Consider the following 21,996-nt stretch of genomic DNA (forward strand, 5'->3'; position numbering starts at 1 on the left):
TCTTCACAGAACTTGCCACGCTGCCTTGTGAATGGTAACAACTCAAGCAGAATTTGTTGGATAAATAAGAACGCATTTGAAAGAGGTTTACTCTGGCTTCTCCAGATTCTGCATGCTGTGCTTAGCTGCGTTGGACACTGGCTCGCTCCTTACTTTCGAGACGTTGTTACTCACAGCCATTCTGCCACACTGTCGTGGGCGTTTATGGATTTCCACGAAAGAGCGCCTTCCATAGGGACTGTGCTGTTAGACCCCACTTTCCCTGTGACACAAGCATGGCTGCCTTTGGCTCACAAGATCAGTGAAATAATCCACAGAGTAGACACATGCACTGCTGAAATTAAAACGAAGACTCACATCAACAGAAGTAGGAAAGTTCTGTGATTACACAGAAATTCGAGTTTTCATTATATTTTCATGTCAAAGACCAAGGAGAATATTTTAAGACCTGCTTATGCACTCACTCTTCAATAGTTTGCACGCAACGGCCTTAGACTATTACGTGGGTATTACTCTGCTATTCAAGTTTTAAATGTCAGGAAAATTTCAACTCTACACTAATATGAAAGTCACTCACTGTGGCCACTTGTTAAAATGCTTGTATTGAGAAGCAGGATGATCAAAGCATGACTCCCAACTCTGAGAAGAACACATGGTACTGCAAAGTCTCGCCTAATATGTCTTTAACTTAAAGCATGCAAGCTTAGATTTAGGCCCTGCATTTCACTCAAGTATTTGCTGGTTTTCTTTTTTCTCCCTTCACATACAACAGACAGCATACTTAGTTTGCTTTTGCCTGAGGTATTTCTCTATTTAATGCAATCACTTTTATTCTGAACATTTTCAAAATATTTCACAGGTTGTACATAGAAGCTTTTCTGCTGATGCAGTCTTGCAAAAATCTTACATTTTATTTCTAAAAGATGTTCTTTCTTTCTCTCTGCCATCCAAAATATTTCACCAGGAAGTTTGACTTTGATTTCCAAGAGAAACCAAGTGGATTTAAGTTCTGGACTGGCCACTTTCTATCTCAGGACTTGAGCCTGCATTTCCTAGGCCTCTGTTTCTTCTGCCTAAATTGTAGGACTCTTAAAGATAAAAGGAACCAAGGCATCCTGTACTCAGCCTTAGTGAGGTCTACACTCAGATCTGCTCAATGTGAGCTATTAGTTTTATTTTCTGTGGTGGCGGAACTCCTCTTTTCAGTAGCAGTAAGTGAATGTTTAATGTCAGACTTAAAAAAATGGTTTTGGAACGATCCAGTAAGTTTAACTGTTCCATGTGTTTTGTAGACTTGGAGAAAATGCATAAACCTGCTTTCTGTCTAGCATACTACTTCAAAGCAAATTAGATTCACCTGTGTAGATGGCGCGCTTGCTGTATGCAGACAATAACACTTTCTAAAGTATCCTGAATTTCAGACATATATTGAAATAAATGGGCAAATTTTATAAAGGAAATTTTAAAGTAATAATCTTGAAAAGCAATTTTTTAAAGTGTAATGAATTGATTTAGCATTTCTGGGAGAATAAGTTTGTAGCGTTGGGTTCTCAGCCTTCTCGGCTCCCTTGTTATTTCTGCTCTAGTAACCAAAGTGATGTATTTTTGTTTCTCAGTCACTCAAGACTGCCTGCAGCTGATTGCAGACAGCGACACACCGACCATACGCAAAGGTAAGGACGCAGGACCAGCGCTTTTCCACTGGGATGGGGTCCCCCACAGCTTAGATGTGTGAGCCTGAGGTCTGCAGATTACACTGGAGCTGCCTTGCAGATGGGCCATCTGCTTTACAACTTCTTCGTATCACACTCAACAAAATAAAATTTGTTCAGAACGACTGGGGGATAAACATTTAGAATAGCATAATAATCTAATCAACAGAATTACCTCAGAGGAACTGCTATTTAGAAGTTGTAAATAATTAGTATAATAAAACTAAATCACACTAAATCAAATTTAACTTATTGAGAAATCATTTTGGCTTCAATAGTGATGTAAGATCCTTTTCACAAATCTTAATTCTTTTATGTTTTGTTGTAGAAATAAAATGCGATCAAAACTGAACTGCTCATAGCCAATAGACTATATTTTTGTGACAATTCTTCAATATCAATTAATGCACAACAATTTATCATTTTCTCACAGGAATACCATGTGTTAAAGTACTTTAATTGTGTGAAGTTTTTGTTAGATTTGCTTGTAGACCACTGTTTTTCTTTTGTAGTAATAGCCAGAAATATTGTTCATGGAGAATAAACTTTTAATACTATTTCCAAAAAGGTATCATGTAGAATATTAATTCAGAGAAATGGCGTTGGAAATAAGGGCTTTATTGTCAAATAAGTTTGGAAACATAGCTTCCTCTGTATTTTTCTTGGAGATTCATGTCTCACATTAACAAATTACTGAATCTGAGAAGTCTTACTCTAGGAACAAAGTCTTTGTTTTAAGAATCCAGCGTTTCACAAATTCTTGTGATCCTGCCACTCTAACCTGTACCAACACCTCCTTGGAAGCAAAATATTTCAGGAGTTGCTACACTACTACTGCTTCTGTTTATACAAAATAATTAATGAGCAAAAATATATTAGAAAAGGACAGTTCATTCATTCATGCAGGTCCATTTGCTCGCTTCACATGTGCAGATTAGGAACAAACTTCCAGTGGCTGGAGGGAGACCCAGGATGTGTGCTTTTCTCCTTTGATGGAGCAGAGAAGACGGGAGAAACCCTACAAATAAGCAAGTAAAATGCAGAATGCAATGCCAGTGCTGCGGGGAGTAAAGCAGACAAGGGCAGGGGAATTTCTGAGTTGTGACCCTGGGAGGATTTCTGAATTATTAGGAAATTAACTGGATTATCAGGAAAGGGGGAAATAAACTCTCTGGTAAGAGAATCTATTGGATTCTCTGCCCTGCTGAGTCCCTGGAGATGCTGTTCTGCATCTGTATTTTTCCGTGTAACTTTGATTATCCTAAATGTCAAGTGAGATCCAAACTCTTTAAAAATCTATTATTGTTTATTACTGTACATTTTCCAAAATCCTCTCTGCATCTTTTGAAAGGCAGCAAACTATTTCCTAAGAATTAAAATAGAGCCAGCAGAAAACCCTAAGGACCCCAAATAAAATTAAAGGAAAAAAAAAAGAAAAAGAATTGCTTGGAAAAAAGTTTTCTTTACAAATGCAAAGTGATGTAGCTGCTACTCCCAGGGTGAGCTTGACTTGTACAGAGTATTGTGACTGCCTGGAGCAAACCCCAGAGTGGTGGGAGTGCTTGCACCCAGGGACTGGCCTTGCAGTTAGGAAAGCTTGTCCTCAGTGGAACGTTCTCACATGCAGGACTCCGTCAGCCCTCTCAGAAGTAATATTTGTGGTCTCACTGCATCTGATGTAATCCCAGTCCTGAGTTTGTATAAGCCTTCTCCGGAGCGGAAATTATGTTCCTCATTCCAGAGGCCCGGAAGCTCCCAGTAGAGGACCTGTCTTCATCTGGTATTTTGAATCTCCTGTTGCTGCGTCCCTTCGTTTTGTTCAGACAGTGAAGGAGACAGGAGGCTACTCAGAACACAGAAAGGCAAGAGGGGTCTTGGAGTGTAGGCTCACACCCCTCCTATGTCCCTTTTCAAAATTTTAATTTACGATTTAAACATTGTACGATCATATGTTGGAAACAAATTTTAAAGCACAAACAACTGTCGAAACGCTTGCTCCCTTTCCAACCTGTTGCTGTTCATCCTTGCCTCATGACTTTCCATTTTGTTGTTTCTTATTGCAAACTTTAAAGCTGTCTTAAATAAATACAAAGAAATTAGAATATAGTTCAGATATATCTCATTCTTATATAAACATAATAAGGTGCCATACCTGTAATACATACTTTTGAAAACAACTTTTGTAACCTGTTTTTTTTTTTACTTAACATATGTTACAAGTATTTTGATATCTGTAAATAGAAAATTTAAATTTAGAATCAGCACACTGTTCCACTGTGTGAATATGTATTTAATCAATTGCTTACTAATAGACTTGGTGACAATCTTTCTCAAGGATGATGCTTCCCAGAATGACCGTGTGCATCCAGAATTTCTCACATTCAGCCTATGTGCAGGATACAATTTCAGATTCTCTAAGATGATCAAATGCTGTGCTACCCCTGGCAAAAAAAAAAAAGGGTGCCTGGTGCAAAACAGTGCCTCTAAATTTGCTTTCTTTCATTACGAAATGTGTGGGTCACCTCTGTGTGTGTTTTAAGAACCATTTGTGTTTCTGTGTTTACATTCCTGTAATTTTTAGATTTGTGTTTCTCTTTCCTTTTCTCTGAGCTGTTAAGCCATATTCTTTTCATCCTTGATTTGACTGTTGGCCCCATGAACGGATTTCTGTGCCCTCTTTATCTGTCACACAGATTAATCCTTTATATTACAAATGGCAGCTGCCTCCATTACAGTGCCAATATTCATTTAATTTTGCATAGTGTAAGATTTTCTCTTTATCAAATTTGTCAACTTTTTTGAAGGGCTCTGGATTCTGAGTGGCGAATGGAAAGTCCTCTGACTACTCAGAGATATCAAAGACTCCCAAGTTCATTGTAAAACCTTTATTGTTTTTAATATGTAAATATTTTACTTATTTTCTACCCATATTGGTACTGAAAGTGAGGTGTGTAATTGACATACCTTTTTCCCCTGGAGGATGTCCACCATACCGACACTTAAAAAAAAAAAAAGCTTATTGTCCTAATGCTGCCGGAAGATGTTAACTTTAACTTATATTAAATTACTATACTTAAGCCTATTTGGGTTCTTCCAAGTTTTTCTGTTATATTCATTTATGTCTGTCCAAGGACCAAAAAAATTCCATTTTTGTTATTAGAGCTTTATCTGATAAATCTGTTTCCTTCCTCAGTTCTGTTGCCATCTTTAAAATTTTCCTGTTTTTTCCTTTCCCCACGGGGACAGTAGAATCACTTGTGAAAAAGAAAAAAAAAAAGTAACTTCTGGTGCATTTATTGGATCGCTTATGCTTATAAGTTAAAGTATGGAATGTATGCTTATGATAAAGGTGTTCTAGTCAAATCCAATCAGAATATAATATACATTACATATTTATTCAGTCTTCTTTTAATTATTTCTTTCAGTATGTATTGAAATTTTTCCCCAGTAGATCTTGCATATTTCTTGTTATTATTCTTGCAAAGTATTTATCCATTCGGTTGCTCTTATAAATGGATACATTTTCTTTCATTATATCTTCTACTGATGATTCTTTTTGTGTATAAAAGTCTTGATGGTGTGTCTTTTCTTAACAGTGTGCATTGCAGATATTTGCACGGTGTGTCTTTTCTGTACTAAGGTTGAAATGTTTTATTTTTTCATTTCTTAGTATGCCTTCCTTCCAAATGTCATTTTTAACTTTTCTGAAATAAATTGTTTTACGCATACCTCATGGATGCAGAACAAGCTTGGCATTTACTTTTTCAATTCCATCTTAAAACAATGTTCATATGTTGGGCGATATAATTTCATTTACAATTATGTCAATAATGTTTGGCTTTTACCCATCATGTTATGTATGATATATTGCACATTCTCTTATATCTTAACAGAGGAATTTCTACTTTGTAGTTAACAAAGATTGCTTTGCTCTTTCTGTGTGTAGAGCTCTAGTACTTGTCTTTACAATGGTATCTTTTCATTAAGGTCCAATTCACAGAGTATAAAATTAAAGCATGTTAGTCACTAACATTTTGCACATTCCCAAAATGTCACAACCACCAACTCTTCTTGTTCCAAAACATTTTCTTCAGCCCAAAAGAAAACTCTTAACCTATTAAGCAGTTAGCTATCAGTTCTCCATTTCTCTAGCCCTTGGTAACTACCCGTCTGCTTTCTATTTCCAAGGATCCACCTATTCTGAATAATTCACATAAATGCATTGGTGCAATATGTGAGTTTCCCTCTTGCCTGGTTTCTTTTACCACATGTAAAGTTTTGAGGTTCGTCCATCCACACTGTACTATGTAGACATTAGTACTTTGTTGCTTGGAATGGATGAATAATACTCTATTAGATGTAAACCATTATTGTCGACCCTTTTATCCATTAATGATCATTTGGGTCACCCCTACCTTTTGGTTACTGTGAATAGTATTTAGATTTGTGTAAGATATTTATTTGAGTAACTCTTTGCAATTATTTGGAGTAGATACAGGATGAGAATTGATGAGAAACTGCCAAACTCAGCACAGAGGCTAACCCACTTTACATTTCTACCAGAAGTGAGTGTTTGATTTTCCAAAGCCTCACTCACCACTCACTATACATGCTATGTTCTTTGCTAGTTTCCTTACTGTTGCTTTTTTGCTGGCTGTGAGGTAGAGCTTCACTGTGGCGTTGATTTGTATCTCCCCAGTGACTAATGACATTGAATTTCTTTTCATGCATGTATCAGGTGTTTTTGATATGTTTTTCTTCTTTGGAAAAATGCCTGTTCACGTCCATTGACCGTATTTTCTTTGGATCATTTGTCTTTTTGTTGTTGAGCTATGTGATTGCTTTATATATTAGGAGCTAGACTCTTACAGAGCACCTGATTGAAAATGTTTTCTATTTGAGACATCGCCTCTTGAATTTCTTGATAATGCCCTTGGATGTACAAAAGTATTTGATTTTGATGAAGTCAAATTTATCAAGTTTTACTCTTATTTCTTGTCCTTTGGGTGTCAGTATTGAAGATCACGTTATTGAATCAAGCATGCTGATTTACCCATATGCTTTCTTCTAAGAGTCTTAGAGTTTCACGTTTTGTATTTAAGTCATTGCACTTTTTGTATTTTGTTTTGCATACAGCATGTGAAAGGGGCCTGGAATCATCTTTTACCTGTGAATATCCAGCTAAAACAGTGCCACTTAGCAAAGACGATTTGTTCCTCATTGAATGGCCTTTTCATGCTTGTCACAGATTAATTGGCCATAAACATACAGGATTTATCTGCAATCTTAATTATATTCTGTGGGTTCAGATGCATCTCCTTATCTGTGCTACCATGCTAGTTTGATGACTATAACTTCCTAGAAAGTTTTGAAATTTGGAAGAGTGGATTCTCCAGTTTTCTTCTTCATTTTCGTGATTATTTTGGCAATTTGAGAGTCCTTTCTAATATATACGAGCCTGAAGATTTTTTTTTTCATTTAGAAAAAATAACCATTGAAATGAGGGTAGGAATTGTACTGAATATGTAGATAGCACTGGCTAGTACTGTCACCAGAATAATATTAAATCAATCCGTGAACATGAGAGGTTTTCCCAGTGGTGTCTTATAATTTATTTTAGCCTCTTTTTTTGGTAGTTTTCAGTGTATCAGAATTTTGTGATCATAGGTAAATTCAACCCTAGGTATTTTACTGGTCTTGAGGCTGTCTTTGTTCATGTTGCTGTAACAAATTAGGAAGACTGGGCACCTTAAACAAGAGGAATTCGTTTCTCACCGTTCTCAGGGTTGGAAACAATCCATCAAGGTACCAGGACTTTCTGGTTTCAAGGGCCGTGTTTTCATTGAGGCTTCACTTGGTGCAGAGCAGAGATAAGAGCAAGCCTGTGACTCTTTGTCTAGGGGCGCTGATGACCTAACAAAGGCCCCACCTGCCAACTCTCACACAAGGGTAAGATCTCAACAAACATAGGGCACCTGGGGAGACACATGTACGTATGTAGTCTACAGCAAATGATATTTAAAAGGAAAGTGGTTTCCTTACTTCATTTTAGATGACTTACTCCTGGACTATTGAAACACAACTAATTGTTTAGCATTGATTTTGAACCCTTGCAACTTAGCTGACCTCATTTTTTAGTTCTTGTGGATTCGGGTGTGTTCTTTAAGATTTTCTACACGGGAGGTAATGTTTACCCACAACAAAGTACAGGAATTCTCTGCTTCCAATAGCATCCCACCAACGGGATGCCTCTGTTTTCTTTTCCTAGCCTTTTTGCTCTTCCTAGAGCCCTGAGTGCAAGGCTGAGAGCAGTGGGTAAAAGCAGACTCTTCACCAACATTTAAAATATGCCACCCATTGCCTTTAGTTTCGATTTTCTTTTTTATGAGAGCTTAGCTATTAATCTGACTGAATGTACTTTGTACTGGACCAATTGCTTCTCAGTTACTTCTTTGAAGATATTCTCCTTGTCTCTGATTTTGAAGTTTGATTATTTTGAAGTCTTTGTGTGCATTTGTATTTCTCCTGTTTGGAGTTTATTGAGCTTTTCAGATGCATATATTTATGACTTCTATATTGAGGATAGTTCAACCATTATTTTTCCTAATATTCTTTCTACAATTTTGTGTCTTTTCTCTCTGAATCTACCGCAGTGAAAATCTCAGTCTGGTTCATGGTATTCTACTGCTCCCTTAGGATCCATTAATTTTTCTTTACTATTTTTATGCTTCATTGTTGGAACAGTGTTATATTCATAGATGATTGTGCAAAGATATGCCCTTACCCTCCACGTAGCAATAACCTCCCCACTATCATTTGTTAGAACTGATGAACATACACTGGCAGAGCCTTATCCTCCAGAGTCCGTGGGTTACATTGGAGTTCACACCTGGTCTTTTACTGTCTGAGTTAACCCAAATGTGTAATGGAATGCATTTACCATTCAACTACCACACAGGGTATTTTCACCACTTTAAAAATCCTCTGTGAGTTGCCCATTCCTTTCTCTTAGCTCCTGAAACCCTTCATTGTTTTACTTTCCATAGTTTTGACTTTTCATCTGAATAATATAGTTTGAATTCTACAATAGATAACCTTCTGGGTTGTCTTGCTGGGTTGTCTCTCTTGCTAAGAAGCTCTTAGGTTCTTCTCATGTCATTTTTTGGCCTGGAGGCTCATTTTTGTAATGCTGAGTAATGTTCTGTTGTCTGGATGTGCAAAGGTGATCTATTTACCTACTGGAAGACGTCTTAGTGGCTACCAAGTTTGGGCAATCTCGGATAAAGCTGCTATACACATTGGGTGCAGGTCTGTGTGTGGATGTACATTTTCAAACTTCTTTTTGTGAATACCAAGAAGTGATTATGAGATCAGATGGCGAGAGTGTTTAGTGAGTAATTTTCAAACTGTTCTCCAAAGTGGCTATGCCATTTACTCTACCATCAGAAATGAATGAGAGGTCCTATTGCTTCTCTTCTTTGCCACTACTTGTTCTCAGCGTTCTGAATCTTGGCCATTCTAATAGATGGATTGCGATATTTCATGACTTAAAAATGTTTAATGTCCCTAATAATGGATGATTTTTGGGGGGAGGTGTTTTTCTTGCTGGTCTTTATTTGTTTCTTTTTGAGACAGGGGCTCATTATGTAATTCAGGTTGATCTTGAACTCAGTCTACAGCCTGGGTTGTTCTTGAACTCACAGCCCTTGTACCTCAGCCTCCCAAATGGTCAAGTGACTGTCATGCATCACCACACAGGGTGAGTTTTAAAACTTCTTTGCATTTTCTTTGGAAACAAGTCCCTTATCAGATACAGCTTCTGAAGGTATTTTCTTCCAAGTATGGGGTTTGTGTTTTCATTTTATTAGCTGTCTTTCATAGATTAGAAATATTTCATTTTAATGAAATTCAGCTTATCAGTCCTTTCATTTTTGGACAATGCTTTTTTGTGCCACATCTAAAACATCATTGCCAAGTGCAAGGTCATCTAGATTTTCTTGTGTCTTGCATTCTAGGGCTTCTTATAGTTTTACATTTTATTCTTTAGTCTGTGATCCATTTTGAATCACTTTTTGTGATGGGTCTAAGGGTTTGAATCTGGATTCACTTTTTGCAATGTGGAAGTGCTGTGTTCCAGGACTATTTTTTAAAACGTTAATCTTATTTCCATCTTATTGCTTTTGCCTTTTTTGTCTCAATTACTGGAGCTTTATAATTCCTAAAATCAGAGAGTATCAATCTTCCAAACTTGTTTTTCGTCCTCACTGTTATGCTTTTTTTTTTCTGGGTCTTTTACTTCCATACATACTCTAGATTTAGTTTGTTAATATCTTAAAAAATCTTGCTGAAATTTTGATTAGGATTGCACTGAATCTAGAGATGAAGTGGTAAAGAATTGACATCTTGACAATATAGTCTTCCTATCATGGACATAAATATCTCTCCATGTAGTGGTTTTTAAACTTTTTTCATCCAAGTTTTTTGGACTTACATAGGTCTTATGCATATTTTGTTCAATTATACCTAAGCATTTTAGTTTGGAGGGATAGTAACATAAATAGTAGTATTTTTTCAATTCAAATTCCACTTGTTTGTTACTGGTACATAGAAAAGCAAGTGACTTTGATGTATTGACCCTGAACCTTGCATCCTTCTTATTATCATCAGCCTTAATACTTTTTCTTTTTGCTTCTCAGACTGGATAATTTCAGTTCTCTTATCATCAAATATTTGGATTCTTCTTTCCTGCTCAAGTCTATGAATTAACCTCGTTAGCAATTATTTTTTCATTTCAGCTACTTTTCTTTTTTTTGGTATCGGGGATCGAACTTGGGACCTTGAGCTTGCAAGGCAAGCTGCAGCACCACTGAACTAAATCCCCAACACTATTTCAGCTGTTTTCTTTCTTTCTCTTTCTTTCTTTCTTTCTTTCTTTCTTTCTTTCTTTCTTTCTTTCTTTCTTTCTTTCTTTCCTTCCTTCCTTCCTTCCTTCCTTCCTTCCTTCCTTCCTTCTTTCTTTCTTTTAGTTTTTTGAGACAGGGTCTCACTATGTAGTTGAGACTGACCTGGATCTCAGTATGTAGCCCAGGCTGGTCTCGAACTCACAGTGATCCTCCTGCCTCAGCCTCCCTAGTGCTGAGATTACAGGCATGCACCACCCCGGCCAGCTCAGGTACTTTAAATTAGGCTTCAAAGTTTCTATTTTGTTCCTTTCAATGCGTTTTACCTTTTTGTTGAAAGTATCTGTATGTTTATACATAATTACCTTAGTTTTCTTACATTCTTTATCTATTTTTTTTAACTGCTTGGGCATGTTTAAAAGATCTGAAGACTTTATTTGTTAAGTCCAGCGTCTGAACTTTCTCAGGGACAGCTTCTGTTAGTTATTCTCCTCTGTGACCGTTGTGCTATTTTCCTTGTTCTCTTTATGCCTTGCAGTCTTTTTTGAAAGCTGGACGCTTTGAATACTACAGTGTGCTAATAATTGAAGTCATACTCACTCGAATTTCCAGAGTTTTCTGTTGTAGCGTTGAGGGCTGCAGTTGTTCATTCGATGAATGCCTTTTCCCAAAACACGTGCTCCAGACTGTCTTCTTTGTCCTGTGTGGCCCCCGAATCTTAGTTCTGTTATCTCTGTAGCCAGCCTGTTAGAGATTTCCTTTTCTTTAATCTGAATCCTGTTGGATATTTTCTCGCACACTGGAAAGCAAAGCCAAAATGAAACCCTGCCCTGGTCTGTGTAGACCAGCTCTGCGCCAAGGCGTCCCTTCAGCTCTGGCCGGCTTGTTTGCAGTCCTCCCAGTCTGTGCTCTCTGTGTGTGTGGACTGTGAAGATGGCCAGAGGTGTGGAACCGGCACTCTCAGGTCACTGCTAGCGTCCGCCTGTGCCTGCCCTGGCCATGGCCATGCTGCTTACACGCCAAATTCTTAGAACACACACAGTTGCCCTCCAGAACCCGTGTTTTCCCTAGACCCCCACCCCCACCCCCATTCTGGTCAGCCTGTGTCCTGTCTTCCGTCTCATGCTTCAGGTGGCTGGATTTGTGTCAGTGCTGGCCTGGGAAGCCGCTCCTGTCTGAACAGAGTGTGCAGAATGGTAAAAACACCCAGCCACAGGTTTCGCAATCCATGTGAGGACCGCTCTCACCCTGGCACAGTCGGCTGCCCTAGGAAGTGAGGGCATCCTCTGCATAGCTGCTGCCAAACTGAGAAACAATGCCAGCTTCACACTGAAGTGTCGATACTGTTCTTCCTTCAGTAAACACTCCCTTAGATGCTATAGGGGTTCTTGAAATCACACTGCTCACATACGAGGAGGTGAATATATCAGTTTTACCAGCTTCGTCGCTGATTCAGTGAAAGGTTAATTCTCTGAGATTCCTAGTCTGTCCTTGTTTCACAGCGTCATTCTGACTTCTGTAATTATTTCTCTAGGCGCTATCTATGGATTCTTTTCTCTAGTCTAAGATTAAATAAATCTTTCTTCTCTAATTTTTTTCTCTCCTTCCCATCCTCCACCATACATTTCCCTTCCTTTCTACCATAATCTATTTCTTGGTGCTTACCTATGTACTGTTAAAATATTTATATTTCTATTACTTGATCTGCCAACTTAAATTATATTTGTTGAGCCCCAGCTGTGACAAATGAGGCAAGCGATGAATTTACTACCGATATCTCTTTACCTCTACCCCCCAGTGTTTGTTAGTTGTTGGGAGGCACAAAACACATTTATTTTCTTTCTGTCAGGCTGCCTTCCCTGTGTATTTTCATCTTAGTTTCATAGATGAATGTGTTCAATCAGCACGGCAAGATTTGCTGTAGTTTTCTCATTCATTTATTATTTGTCTGACTTTTGTTCTGTGCTGGCTTACAGAAAATGAGCTAAGGAGCACAATGTCTGCTAGACTTTTACATCGCTAGTTGCAGGCAGCCTTACAGCAGGAAGGACTGGCTGGGTAGGAAGTTGTTTACCCTTTCTTTACTAGAATGTGTGTGGGAATTGACCCCGTTTGTTGGTGTCTTGGTCGCTGTGGACAAAATTGAGGCAAGAACAGTGTTTCTCTTCATCAGTGGCTTCACTTTCTGGCCTAATAACAGGAGGATTATTTCTATTTCTTTGCTTTTAAAATTCAACAATTAAGTGGGGTTGTTTTGTTTTGTTTTGGGTACCGGAGATTGAACTCGCCCTTGCGCTTGTGAGGCAGGGGGTGGAACCATTGAGCTAAATCCCTGGCCCTCAAAGATTCACTTTTCTATATCCAGGCATGACTGTCACGGGGAGTAAGTGATGACCCCCAGATTTGCCACCTGGCCCCGGATTCTGTGCTTGTGTCACCCTGTCCAGCAGCGGACTGTGTTTTGCACCTTGGGAAGGTTGCGGTGATGAAGAGGAGGCAGCGTGCACCCCGAGGTTCAGTCGGCCAAGGCCTTGCTGTGGAAGCTGCGTTCGGAGGCCCCGGGTGGCGGGTTGTGAAGGTGGAGACCGCGGGTCAGGAACAAGGTTCTCGAAGCTGAGAAAGTGAGGAAGCAGAGCCCCCAGGAGGAACTAGCCCTGCAGCACCTCGATTTCAGCCCTTGTTTAAAATTGAGGGATAGTAAATATGTGTTGCTTTAAGGCACTAAATTTGGGGCAATTTGTTATAGCAGCAACAGGGAATGAATAATGCTGACCTCAGCCCACCTTCCAGGCACCATTGCGCGAGCTCCCTGCTGTCCTTTGTGGCCAGAGACACTCCCTGGCACCTGTTGTTTTGTCGTCTGAGGTTTGAGTTCAGTGTCTGCCAGTGCTCTCTTACTGTCTTCTAGTTCTATGTTTTTCTCAAATCCTTACTTCTTTCTTTATTTCCATCTCCTTTTGTTTTGGACACAGTCCATTTTCCCCTCCCGAAATTCCTTTTATTTTAAAGAAATGAGTTTTTTTCTTTTCCTCTTACAATTTCCCCAGTTCCTGGGCTGATCCTGAGCTTTCCTGGAGAGGGGGAGAGAGAGAGAGAGAGAGAGAGAGAGAGAGAGAGAGAGAGAGAGAGAGAGAGAGTGTGTGTGTGTGTGTGTGTGTGTGTGTGTGTGTGGCTTGGGGCCAGGATTGTGATGCTTTCCTCACTCTGGAGCTGGTTTTCACTAAGCTGTCCTTGTGAGGCTGCCACAGGGATCGGTCCATGTTTTTGGCTTCCACACTGCGGACAGCCTGGTGTGGCTCCAGCTGCTCTCGAGCGCACACAGGTGTCCTGGAGAACTAGCATCTGTCTATTTCTCTGACATGGCTCTCAGGAGGCAGAGCAGGGGAGAGGTAATTTCCACATTGCTGACAGCAGGTGTTTCTTGCTCTCTTCCTTTCAGTATAACCAGCCCACAGAGGTCGTTGTGACTTTTGTTTTAATGTCGCAGAATTTGACATTTGATGATTCCCTTCTTCCAGAGGTTCCTGCTTCTGTTGGTTGTTTCTCTGGCCCCTTTTCCTGTACTTTTGGCTGGACTTGCAAGCGACCCTAGCTGTGTTTCCTAAATGCTGACTGGCACCCCTCTGCACCCTCCGGGTCCTCATCCTTCCACGTTTGGGTCTCTCTGTGCTGTCGCTGGACCTCTGCCTGCCGGTGGCTCACGTGCCCCTTCATCGCCATCGCTCTCTGAGCCCCAAGCATGTCCACCTCTGTCCCCTGAGCATCTCTCCTCGGATGTCTTGGGGAGCCCCGTTCTGTGCACCCCGCAGTGTCCCTTGCCCCAGGAATACCAAGGCCATGCCTGTGGGTATTGTCTTTGTGGTTACACTCACCCCACACACCGACCTCAAGGCTGTCAGTTCTTTGGCTCTGTGCGTTTCCACTTATCTCCTTCTCTGTGTGCCTCACAGGTCTACATCCTGGTGCAAAGCTTCTCTCTCCGGAGACACACACTTTTATGTGACTCTTCTGTCCACTCTCATAACCCACGGTGGCCACTGGTGGCTCTGCTAGTCCTCAGGAGAGCTGCGTTCTGTTAGGGTCCCGGCCCCACCTCCTCCACAGAGCCAGGCCCAGTGTTGCTTGATTCCGGTGAATATGGTTGTGAGGCCAAACCGCATCTGTTCTACAAAAGAAAAAACCTTATTTCTCAAATTGATTTACTTAATCTACCTTTTAAAAAGTGTTGCCAGTATTTGGTATATCCTTTCTTAAAACTATTTCAAGGACTTTTAAGAAAATAAAATGGAAAACTAGCATCTTACCAAACAATAAGTATTTACACTGTGCAAGTTTATTTCCCAATTCTTATGTATCTCTTAGAAGGAGAGATGTCTGTTATTTTAGAGAAGCACCCTATGGTATAGGCATTAATGCATTTTTCATTATTGGAATTTGTCTATTGCCTCATACCCTAAAAGCTTAAGTGCATTCAAGATGTGTGTGTGCGTGTGTGTGTGCGCGTGTGTGAGCGCATGTGTGTGCACGTGCACACATTCCTGTGCAGATGTAGAGCAGAGAGGAAGATGAACACAGACAGCAAATAAAAACAAGCACGTACTGAGCTTCTTTAGTGGGAAAATTGCCAAAAACAGATGATAAAGTGTCAAAAGAAAATAGGAAGTAAAGATTTAGGAAATACATTTAAATTATTTCAAAAGAAATCTTAGTAAATAGCTATTTCCAGACAGGATATAAACAAATACTTTTAGAAATATATGCTTTTCTTCACTCTAAGAGTATGTACTGCCTCGAGATTGAATGATCATGTTTGCTTTCCCTGAATTCTGGTAACTCGGTAGCAAAGATGCTTTTAAAAGAACAGCTGAATACTTGTGACTCGTTACCGCAGCACATAATATCATTTTGAATTATTTTCTGTTTAAAGTTGAATTGGTTAATTTAATAAATATTTGCTGCACATCCACTGTGAGCTCATCACCATTTTAAGCACTGGGGAAATAGCAGAGAACCAACATAAAAAGTCCCTGAGCTCAGGGCAGCGAAAACTATGCTGCACATCACTTTAAGGTTAGGGGAAGAAGCCCTGTTTGACCAGAATATCAGCTCGGTAGGCGGAGCCCTGAAGCAGTCACCTGCAATGCATCAGTTTGTATTTTACAATAAGTAATCATCACTAATTTAGTGCTTCCTCATGCTTTTCAGCGCTCAATACTTAAAACTGCTTTAGAGACATCATCTCATTTAAATAAAATTAAAGACTGTTATTACAGTCTCTTTACAGAAGTTACCTTGCAAGCAAACAAGTGAAGATGACTCTGCCTTTTGTTTCAGTGAGGGAGGCACTATTTCGCTCACTAACTGCTATCATCCAGTACAGCCTGGGGAAGTTTGCACTTGGGCTCAAAGCCCTTCTTTGGGTTCAAGGTGAAGCGGGGGTGTCCAGATCTGCCCGCAGCAGGGGAGGGTGATGGGGGGCCCTTTGGAGTGAGCACAGCCCAGAGACACTCCGAGGAGCGTGGGTTCTCCACACAGTCGCCCAGCGCCCAGCCCTCCTCCCTCTGCTTCTGGGTAACCCTCCAGAGGAAATGAAATCATTGCCCTGAAAAGACACTCCCAGGCCCCCGCTGGTTGCAGTGCTAGTCACCTAAGTGCCCCATGTCATACAAATGACATGGACGATGCATAGTGCAATCTCTGGCCCTACAAGAGACGGAAACCCTCTCCTGTGTCACAACGTGGACGAACCTGGAAGACATGATGTTAATGTTCAATCAGCTCAGTGCCGAAGGACAACTCTCACTTGATATCTTATATGTGAAATCTAAAACTGCTGACCTCTAGAAGAGTGGAGTAGAATGGTAGTTACTGGAGGCTTAGGGCTGGGGACTGAGGCAATGTCAGTTAAAGATGCACATTTCGGTCAGACAGGAGAAATGTGCAAAGAGATCTATTGCTCAACGTGGTGACTAAGATAACAAAATTGGGTGCTCTTGAAAAGTGCTTAGAAACGAGATTTGAAGCGTTCTTCCTACAAAAATAATGTTAATCAACTTGATCCACAGTGCCTATCCATGTATAAACAGTAAATATATGTAACTTGAACTGTCCATTAAAAATAAAACAATAAGTCTCATTTGGGAGTAGTTCAGTCATGACTGGTATGCTTGGGTACCCTGCTTGGCCCCGGCAGTTGTACGTAAGGGATGTGAGAGCGTTGGCAGCCCCACACCCTGCTGTGCTCACTGGCAAGAGTCCTGGACACACTGTCTTTAAAGTCAACCCCAGGAAGAGCTGTTCTTTGCTGGAGCTTTGGGAATCTGAATTCTGTTATTGCCTTTGTTTCATCTTTGCTATGACCAAGGTAAAATCTGGACACACATGTGGCTCACCATTACCGATTATTCAGGAACCCTTTAAACGCGATTAAACGGGGAGACGGAGGTTTTGCAAAAGGGAAGGGGAGCAAGAGATGGAGGCGGAGGGGAAGACAGCAAGGGGAAGGGGATGAAAACAGAACGAAGATGTGTTACATCCACAGGCCGACTCCCCATGATGACCGTAATCACTGTGTACTGCAATCATGCACTCATACTTAAAAGAGAGGGAAAAACCATGTGATTTTAGATGACCACAGCTTCATTTTACCACTTCTCGAATCTTCTACTCATTTTGCACCCTTTTGCTTATACCTACCAGAATCGCGCAGTCTCTAGGGTCAAGGTTCACCTTACCCGCAGTGTTTACAGCTGTGAGGAATCCAGGGAGCTCACACTGTGAATTCACAGGGAAGGCGTTGTTTACACGCTCGTCATGGGTGTTGGCGCCCAGGAGCACCCAGGCTCATCCTGGCTCGCCCAAGGGTACCCACTGCTTGTTCATTCAGTCTGGCTGCTGTTTTTCTGGGCGTCCTCCATGCAGCTGTGAGTGTGGCATCTTTCTGCTCCGTCTCAAGTGACTTCCAGGGGTGATGGAGGAGGATGAGTGTGCTGACCAGAAACCACCTGAACTCAAATACTATCGGCCCCTGCCCTTGGCCAGTAAGGATACTTGGTGCCCTTCATTCTGCTAAGCTCTGCTCCTCCTGGGGCTCACTTCTTCCTGATACCTTTTGCTGAGCTCTTCATCTTCACATAACCATTTCCTCCTCTAGAAGGACCAGTGAAGACACTCTGCTAATGTGTCACAAAAATCGTGTCATTCTTTCGCCCGGACCAGCCTTTATTATGAAACAAGTCAAATGTAGAACAGTGGAAGAAAACCCAGATTCGCACGGAGCGAAACAGTTGTGCAGGTCAACATATGCGATACGTGATCGCTGAGAATTCCAGTGAGGCACTGTGGTTTTTCCTTCATCTTCTTTGTCTTTATTTTCAGTGCCAGGCTTGGCTGAGTGACAAGGAAAAGGTGAAAACCACTCTTCTCGGTTTCTTTACTTATAAGCACTTCTCTTCTCTGTAGGATCATACACATTTGTACCATGGCTTCTCAGCTTTAAAAGAGGACGAGCCCTGGAGGAGAAAGAGAATAAAATAGTGGTGAAGGAGCCCGGTTACTTCTTCATCTATGGTCAGGTAGGCTCCCGTTGTAATTGTGCCTTCACCCCGAGCGCCTCCGCTGCCGTGCACGCTCCTGACGATGCTCTTTGGTTTGTTCCCCAGGTTTTATACACTGATAACACTTTTGCCATGGGACACCTAATACAGAGGAAGAAAGTCCACGTCTTTGGGGACGAGCTGAGTCTGGTGACTCTGTTCCGCTGTATTCAGAATATGCCTGAGACACTACCCAATAATTCCTGTTATTCCGCGGGTAAATACCCCTTCTCAGATCTGCTTGCTGGGGGCTGCAGATGGTATGTGCCGGAAAGTGCGAGCTGCACAGTGATGACAGAAGGAGGATGGTGGCCTGAAGTTTGACTCGAAAGCCACGCTTCGGGGTCCTGTGTGGGTTTTGCTCATCTCGAGCAACGAGCTAGTGTCTGTTTCAACCATGTTTTTATCCATTCAGAAAGGGGAGTAACTGCCTTGAATTCCTCCTCGTGGACAATTCTCTGGCGTATTTCCCTTCCGTCTTTGACAACCATCACCATCTTCCATTCTTTCCCGCCCACTCATTTAATCTGACCATTGGGGGGTGGGGGGAGGATCTGAGAGCGAGGCCGGTGACATGATTGAGTTGCACAGCTCTTAGGGTTATAAACCGGCAGGCCTGGCTCCGTGGTGTGAGCCATCAAAACCCCACCGGCGGCGGGAGACATGACCGGGATGCCCTGGAGCAGGGAAGTGTCACATGGCTCCTGGCTGGCACGTGCGTGTGTGCAAGTGTGCACTTGCGTGTGCAAGTGACTTGGGGTGGAGAGATTAGGAGCAACCCTGCCTTTGGGCTCAAGCAGAGTAAAGGAATTTAATAGTCTGTTGACGCCAGGCTGCGGGGCTATGGCTGCTGGAGTTCTCTTCACGAGGGATGAGGTGAAGGGAATAATTTCAAGTCAATCAAGGCTGATCCTGGAAAATACAGTAGACTGAACATGCCAGAAGAACATATTTTTCACCTTGAACTTTTTTTTTTTTTTGTCTCTGGTGGTTTTGACAAATGTCTTCAAAAGTTTCAGGAGTGCCTTCAATCTCAGTTACAGGAGGCAGCATGGAACGCCGGGGCTTGGAGACACTTTTTAAGTATCTCGTAGTTTGTAAACAAGAACCCTGTGAATCAGTTAGAAACCAAGGAAAGTAGTTAACGCAAACAGAGGTGATGTCATACTGGATCTGAAACCCTAAAATGACTTCGCTGGAGGATGAGGAAGTCTGACACATTGGAATTCCCTGGTTTTCATAAAAAACCTTTCTCTGTGGCCTGTGGTGATCAGCAGTTTGATATTGCAAAATATTTGTAAATGGTGAGGCTGTACAAATTTATTATTATTAATATGCAGTGGTGCTCAGTGCTTTATGACTAACTTAAACATAAATTTTTCTGGTCCTCTGCTCCTCTCCCGTTTACTTTCTGAGTATGAGAGCACTTGGCCGAAGTTCTTAGGTGCCTTACTTTTCAAGAATAATTACTTTGATTTCACAGATATTACTCAATAATTATAACTCAATGGTATGCATGCGAAGCATTCTCCAAGAAGCTTCTGGCTTGCAGTTTTAATCTACTTTAGGTCCGATTCGTTCAAAGGCACTAAAAATGACCTAAGAATCCGTTAATATAAAAAATACTTGAAATTTTTAAATAGTGAATTTTAGAAGCCCAGCAGGATACTAAGGGACCACTTTTATATCTAAAGTTAAATACTACTCGTTTTTCCATTAATAAATTAGATATGGTTATTGTGAAAAGAAGTTACAGCTGAGACTGGCGTCTGGAATCATTGAAACAGTGACAGTTCAAACTTTACCCATTTTGTTTGTTGGCTTCTTCATTTCTTCTCCACCCCCACCTTCCTCTTTTTCTACTTCGCATTTTTCTTTTGGAGTGTGGCCAACAATTACAGATACAGTAAAAGTCATTTGTGAATTGTACTCTGTTCCTTAACTTCACAGAATGCACCATTGAACATCAGGGACACACAGATTTATCAGTCATTTGCAAGGAGCTAACTGCTTTGTTGGTTTTGATTATAAAAACAAACATAGTCATTTTTAAAAATCTAAAATAAGTCATCTAAATGACCCTTAAACTCATAGTTGGGAATCTAGAGAAAAGCAATATTAAAATGTGCTTTGTTAGTGAAGTGTTTGAATTTCTTTCTCTCTCTGACTTTTTGCTTTTTCATTTATACTTCTAATTTGCATATTTAAAAGTATAATTTGGACTGTTTGGTAAACATAAATGTGTGTGATTGTTTGCTTTTCTTATTGAGCATTAAAGGTTTCCTTTGTTAATAAGATTCAGCAAACCTCTTGAATTAGTCTATCAAGGGACATGCTCTAATTTGCTTAACTTAACTCTTCAATTTGATATTTGGCTCTTTTACAGCATATTTATTTTGTGAAGAGTGCATGCATAATCCATTGTATCTGTTGTGTTTCCTGTTTATTTGCTTTTATTCCACGTCACGTCTTGCCTTGCCGTGTTCGAGGCTGATGGATTTGTAACTGGCTCAGACGTCTACTGACCCACCCTCTGCCATGAATGTCTGTGTTAACGTTCGTTCCAAGGCACAACCGTCTTCTTTAAGGTTGTTGTCACCTTCCGTTTTCCTCTGAACCACCACTGAAAGCGCTTGTTGACTCTTCTTTGCCAGGCATCGCGAAGCTGGAAGAGGGAGATGAGATCCAGCTGGCAATCCCACGGGAGGACGCGCAGATCTCTCGCGACGGGGACGGCACGTTTTTCGGCGCCCTGAAGCTGCTGTGACCCAAGCATGCCACAGTGCTCACTCCTCCCTTCCCTCTCCCTGGACCTCTACGGAGAACACTTAACTGAAAATACCAAAAGGGGAAAAAAGTCCTCACCATAGACTTTTCTTGAGCTGTTTGTTTTGGTTTGCAGAATCTGGTCCAAAACAGGAAATTTAACAGACAACCACAGCCGAAGCATGTCATGTGACTTACAAGAATCCGAAAGATAGAACCAGAAAGCCTGTCATGATGATCCTGCATCCAGCAGTGTGATTGTCGTGTCTCTTTTGGGGAAAGAGCGTAGTTCGGAGGGCAGTGATGTGTTTTTCAAAGGTGACAGTGCCATACTCTGAGACATGTACCCGTGTCTGTGGGGCATTCAGACATTTGTGAGAAATCTCAGGATTCCTGTTCCCTTTTCGTGCTAAATGTGCCCCTCTCCTTTTTACCTACTATCATGACAAGTTAAAAAAAATCTACAAATCTTGTATTAGGTACATGAAAAATACACATTTATGTAGTGGTTAAAAGTTAATTTTAAAATTCTAAATTCAAATATTATACAAGTGGACTGAAAATAAGATATGAGTACTATTTAAGCCTCTCTGGTTTAGTTCAAGTTGTTGATTTTTAATCAATAATAATAACTGATATGAGCTGTTTTTCACAGTAAGGTAAGAGTTTCCTCATTTTTATATGCGTATATAGTTTCCTATAGTTTCAGTTGCTTCAGGAATTTTTCAGTGTAGGGTAATTCCAGTCTGTGCGTATGAATCATAATTAAAAATAACTAAAATTGCACTTACATAAAATCTCCACTGAAGTGAATGGGTAAATTTATGATAAAGTAATATAATTTCCTTTTATTTCCAGTTCTTCTGTTTCAAACTGCTGCTGTTATAGTGTATGTATCCCAGGCAACAAAAACAGTCAAGTTATTTGCTCTGCAGAAGTTGAAGTTTTACTGAAGTCCTTTGCAGTGCATGGGCTCTTTTTAAAGATGGTAACATCTCAAAAGACATCATCTTCATCTTCATT

The 21,996-nt window shown here is 40.7% G+C and overlaps 1 protein-coding gene and 1 long non-coding RNA gene across 3 annotated transcripts; one reads left to right on the forward strand and one right to left on the reverse strand.

Moving 5' to 3' along the window:
- Positions 1 to 204: 204 nt before the first annotated feature.
- Positions 205 to 21,675, forward strand: Tnfsf13b (TNF superfamily member 13b). The gene is made up of 5 exons (XM_010619996.2): positions 205 to 367; positions 1,617 to 1,673; positions 18,074 to 18,186; positions 18,274 to 18,424; positions 20,862 to 21,675. Exons 1-5 carry the CDS (start codon positions 205 to 207, stop codon positions 20,972 to 20,974), a joined length of 597 nt encoding a protein of 198 aa, XP_010618298.1. The 3' UTR covers positions 20,975 to 21,675.
- On the reverse strand, positions 3,162 to 7,566 carry LOC104859402. Of its 2 annotated transcripts, none has more exons than XR_002025208.1 (3): positions 7,488 to 7,566; positions 3,721 to 3,784; positions 3,162 to 3,555 (listed from the first exon to the last, which is right to left on the reverse strand). It is a non-coding gene; the product is annotated as an uncharacterized LOC104859402 (long non-coding RNA). The 2 variants fall into 2 exon arrangements; XR_779372.1 differs by having other exon boundaries at positions 3,721 to 3,788.
- Positions 21,676 to 21,996: the final 321 nt, after the last annotated feature.

Source organism: Fukomys damarensis, unplaced genomic scaffold (assembly GCF_012274545.1).
Source record: "Fukomys damarensis isolate Sample0158 unplaced genomic scaffold, DMR_v1.0_HiC HiC_scaffold_6, whole genome shotgun sequence".
Taxonomy (NCBI): Eukaryota; Metazoa; Chordata; class Mammalia; order Rodentia; family Bathyergidae; genus Fukomys; species Fukomys damarensis.

Coding starts and splice junctions, on each gene's coding strand:
- Tnfsf13b (XM_010619996.2), top strand. CDS start 205: ATGGATTTCCACGAAAGAGCGCCTTCCATAGGGACTGTGCTGTTAGAC. Junction 368..1,616: donor GAAGACTCACATCAACAGAA/GTAGGAAAGTTC, acceptor TTTGTTTCTCAG/TCACTCAAGACTGCCTGCAG. Junction 18,425..20,861: donor TAATTCCTGTTATTCCGCGG/GTAAATACCCCT, acceptor CTTCTTTGCCAG/GCATCGCGAAGCTGGAAGAG.